Source organism: Argentina silus, assembly GCF_951799395.1.
Source record: "Argentina silus genome assembly, chromosome: 10".
Taxonomy (NCBI): Eukaryota; Metazoa; Chordata; class Actinopteri; order Argentiniformes; family Argentinidae; genus Argentina; species Argentina silus.
Genome location: NC_139664.1, coordinates 1,862,830 through 1,867,829, shown reverse-complemented (window position 1 = coordinate 1,867,829; position 5,000 = coordinate 1,862,830). Strand labels below are relative to the sequence as shown.

The following is a 5,000-nucleotide window of genomic DNA, read 5'->3' as shown; positions in this document are numbered from 1 at the left end:
TTGTCCTTCCTTTGTTGTAAATAGGGTTAGGTGCTTTTTGTTGTTTCCTGTGATAGAAATAGATGTTCTAGATGGTCGATGGGTTGATTTGAGTCTCTAGGGTGTAATAACAACCAATCATGTTCTCAATCAACCACTCACAGTTCAGACCTCCACCTGGGTCTGTAGTTCAGACCTCCACCTGGGTCTGTAGTTCAGACCTCCACCTGGGTCTGTAGTTCAGACCTCTACCTGGGTGTAGTTCAGACCTCCACCTGGGTCTGTAGTTCAGACCTCTACCTGGGTCTGTAGTTCAGACCTCTACCTGGGTCTGTAGTTCAGACCTCCACCTGGGTCTGTAGTTCAGACCTCCACCTGGGTCTGTAGTTCAGACCTCTACCTGGGTCTGTAGTTCAGACCTCTACCTGGGTGTAGTTCAGACCTCCACCTGGGTCTGTAGTTCAGACCTCTACCTGGGTCTGTAGTTCAGACCTCTACCTGGGTCTGTAGTTCAGACCTCTACCTGGGTCTGTAGTTCAGACCTCCACCTGGGTCTGTAGTTCAGACCTCTACCTGGGTCTGTAGTTCAGACCTCCACCTGGGTCTGTAGTTCAGACCTCTACCTGGGTCTGTAGTTCAGACCTCTACCTGGGTCTGTAGTTCAGACCTCTACCTGGGTCTGTAGTTCAGACCTCTACCTGGGTCTCATCTCTGTAGTTCCCCAGTTTTATATATCGCATATGTCTTTATGCAAAAGGGCTTCAACAAATGTGAATGTATGTATATTTCCTGTGAAGAAATTATGAAATATCTTAGCAAATGTATGACTGTTACTGATTTCAGCTCTGTTCATTGTAAATGTAAATTGTTGTGTTGAATGTTGTATTGAAATAAAGAGCTAATTTAACACCATTTGTGTTATTGTTAGTTGACAGGAATGACACCATCGTTGTTTAGGCCTTGACCCTAGGGCAGAGTCTGTGTGTGTGTGTGTGTGTGTGTGTGTGTGTGTGTGTGTGTGTGTGTGTGTGTGTTATTTAATCAGTAACACAAAAGGATTATATTTTGTATCGTGGATATCAGAGCAGCTGGAATGCTTCTTGGCCAATCACTGCTTGATTTGATCATCCTGTTGTATTATATGGATTTTGTTTCCTGGTTTGGAACTGCTCTTTCACTGACTGGGATGATCAGCTTCCTCCAGCCTCCTCCAGCCTCCTCCAGCCTCTTTCAGCCTCCTCCAGCCTCCTTTAGCCTCCTCCATCCTCCTTCAGCCTCCTTCAACCTCCTCCAGCCTCCTTCAGCCTCCTCCATCCTCCTTCAGCCTCCTTCAACCTCCTCCAGCCTCCTCCAGCCTCCTTTAGCCTCCTTCAGCCTCCTTCTTCCCCAGCTTCCTTCAGCCTCCTTCTCCTCCAGCCTCCTTCAGCCTCCTTCAGCCTCTTTCAGCCTCCTTCAGCCTCCTCCAGCCTCCTTCTTCTCCAGCTTCCTTCAGCCTCCTTCTTCTCCAGCTTCCTTCAGCCTCCTTCCGCCTCCTTCAGCCTCCTTCTTCTTCAGCCTCCTTCTCCTCCAGCCTCCTTCAGCTTCCTTCAGCCTCCTCCAACATCCTTTAGCCTCCTTCAGCTTCCTTCAGCCTCCTCCAGCATCCTTTAGCCTCCTTCAGCTTCCTTCAGCCTCCTCCAGCATCCTTTAGCCTCCTCCAGCATCCTTTAGCCTCCTTCAGCCTCCTTTAGCCTCCTCCAGCCTCTTTCTTCTTCAGCCTCCTTCAGCCTCCTTTAGCCTTCACCCTGCTAGCCTGCTTACCTGCTAGCCTGGGGATATGTAACCCTGCTAGCCTGGGGATATGTAACCCTGCTAGCCTGGGGATAGGTAGCTAGCCTGCTAGCCTGGGGATAGGTAGCTAGCCTGCTAGCCTGGGGATAGGTAGCTAGCCTGCTAGCCTGGGGATAGGTAGCCCTGCTAGCCTGGGGATAGGTAGCCCTGCTAGCCTGGGGATAGGTAGCCTCCACATCCTCATGATCACCCAGAGGTCACAGATTAGAGAGAGACAGGGAGACAGGTCACAGATGAGAGAGAGACAGGGAGACAGGTCACAGATTAGAGAGAGACAGGTCACAGATTAGAGAGAGACAGGGAGACAGATCACAGGTTAGAGAGAAAGGGAGACAAGTTAGAGAGAGACAGGGAGACAGGTCACAGATTAGAGAGACAGGGAGACAGGTCACAGATTAGAGAGACAGGGAGACAGATCACAGGTTAGAGAGAGACAGGGAGACAGATCACAGGTTAGAGAGACAGGGAGACAGATCACAGGTTAGAGAGAGACAGGGAGACAGATCACAGGTTAGAGAGAGACAGGGAGACAGATCACAGGTTAGAGAGACAGGGAGACAGATCACAGGTTAGAGAGAGACAGGGAGACAGGTTAGAGAGAGACAGGGAGACAGATCACAGGTTAGAGAGAGACAGGGAGACAGATCACAGATTAGAGAGAAAGGGAGACAGGTTAGAGAGAGACAGGGAGACAGATCACAGGTTAGAGAGACAGGGAGACAGGTCACAGGTTAGAGAGACAGGGAGACAGGTTAGAGAGAGACAGGGAGACAGGTTAGAGAGACAGGGAGACAGGTCATTCTTCTGTTTCACCAACACTGTTCTGTGTTCTGCTGCCACCTTATGATTATTATGATTATTATGATTATGATTAGTAGTAGTAGTATTATTAGTATTATTATTACATTACATTGTTGATTGTCGTATTGTTGAAGAGCTAGCTGCCCCAACCCTGTAATCATGTAATACCCTGTAATACCCTGTAATACCCTGTGATACCCTGTATCCATGTAATACCCTGTAATACCCTGTATTCATGTAATACCCTGTAATACCCTGTGATACCCTGTATCCATGTAATACCCTGTAATACCCTGTATTCATGTAATACCTTGTAATACCCTGTGATACCCTGTAGTACCCTGTATCCATGTAATACCCTGTATCCCTGTAATACCTTGTAATACCCTGTATCCCTGTAATACCCTGTAATACCCTATATCCCTGTATCCCTGTAATACCCTGTAATACCCTATATCCCTGTATCCCTGTAATACCTTGTAATACCCTGTAATACCCTGTATCCCTGTAATGACAAATACACTTTGAATTGAATAGAATTTTATTTTCCAGGCTCAAACACACCTCTACCCTCCTTAGAGTAGCCTCTCCCTCTGCCTCTCTCCCCCTCTCCCCCTCTCCCCCTCCCTCTCTCCCTCTCCCCCTCTCCCCCTCTCTCTCTCTCCCTCTCTCCCTCTCTCCCCCTCTCCCCCTCTCCCTCTCTCCCTCTCTCCCTCTCTCTCTGATGACTCTGGCTGTTTACAAACTTCCCTCTCAGACAAAGACGACCATATTAGGTGTCTGCTTTGGAAGTGAAATAGCTTTACTCAAATCTCAGAGGCGCAACCTGAGAGAGAGAGAGAGAGAAAAGGGCAGGTGGTGGACTGGAAGGAAGGAATCTGAGGAGGAAGTGAAAGCCTCTCAATGCCATTGGTGGACCATCCCGGCCCTGTGGCATGTCATTGGTGGACCATCCCGGCCCTGTGGCGTGTCATTGGTGGACCATCCCGGCCCTGTGGCGTGTCATTGGTGACCCAGTCCTTGCTCGACCTGTTCTCACCTGCTCTCCTCTCCTCCTCAGACGTCTTTCTTCCAAATCAGATTCCTTCATTTGTTTTTTTGGACTAGAGAGACGTTGTCAGGCTGAGTCTGCACGGCGGTGAGGAGGGACACCAACACCACAGAGGCTTGGAGAGTTCTAGAACAGTTGTCCCATCAGTTCTGTCCGTCCCTGGAGAGAGAAAAAGCGAGGGGTAATGAAGGGGTTAAGTGTAGCTGTGTACCTGCTGCTCCTGCCTCTGCCTTCTTCAGGTAGGAATGACAACCTGTCAGCTGGGTGTCACACCTGGTGACAGTGTTCGCCTGGCTACCCCAGACGTTCAAGTTTGTAGTCATTTTATTGAATCATTAAGGTAAAGTAAAGCATTAAATACAATAATAATAATAATAATAATAATAATAATAATAATAATAATAATAATTAACTTTTGGGCAGAGCAGATCTTCTCTGACAGATGTTGTGAGGAGTGTGTGTTGTTGTGAGGAGTGTGTGTTGTGTTGTGAGGAGTGTGTGTTGTTGTGAGGAGTGTGTGTTGTTGTTGTGAGGAGTGTGTGTTGTGTTGTGAGGAGTGTGTGTTGTTGTGAGGAGTGTGTGTTGTGTTGTGAGGAGTGTGTGTTGTGTTGTTGTGAGGAGTGTGTGTTGTTGTGAGGAGTGTGTGTTGTGTTGTGAGGAGTGTGTGTTGTGTTGTTGTGAGGAGTGTGTGTTGTTGTGAGGAGTGTGTTGTGTTGTGAGGAGTGTGTTGTGTTGTGAGGAGTGTGTGTTGTTGTGAGGAGTGTGTGTTGTTGTGAGGAGTGTGTTGTGTTGTGAGGAGTGTGTGTTGTGTTGTTGTGAGGAGTGTGTGTTGTTGTGAGGAGTGTGTGTTGTTGTGAGGAGTGTGTGTTGTGTTGTTGTGACTGAGGAAGAGTGTGTGTGAGGGAATAAGGAATGGTTCCATGCATGACAATGAGCCTTGTCACACACACACACACACACACACACACACACACACACACTCACACACACACACACACACACACACACACACACACACACTCACACACACACACACACACACACACACACACACACACACACACACACACACACTCACACACACACACACACACTCACACACACACACACACACACACACACACACACACACACACACACACACACACACACACACACACTCACACACACACACACACACACACACTCACACACACACACACACACACACACACACACACACACACACAGCGAAAACTGGTTTTTTGACATGTACATAAGTATTTAGACCTTTGCTATGACACTCTTAAAATTAGCTGTCATCAACAAATCACTGAATAAGTTGAATTGAGTCCATCTT

The 5,000-nt window shown here is 48.0% G+C and overlaps 1 protein-coding gene across 1 annotated transcript in view; it reads left to right on the top strand.

Moving 5' to 3' along the window:
* Nucleotides 1-3,661: 3,661 nt before the first annotated feature.
* LOC310810345 (uncharacterized protein) overlaps nucleotides 3,662-5,000 on the top strand; it is a 5,411-nt gene continuing 4,072 nt past the window's right edge. The window contains exon 1 of the mRNA XM_083678060.1: nucleotides 3,662-3,900. Within this exon, the coding sequence (XP_083534186.1) occupies nucleotides 3,846-3,900 (55 nt within the window). The 5' untranslated portion in view covers nucleotides 3,662-3,845. The remainder of the gene's footprint in view (nucleotides 3,901-5,000) is intronic.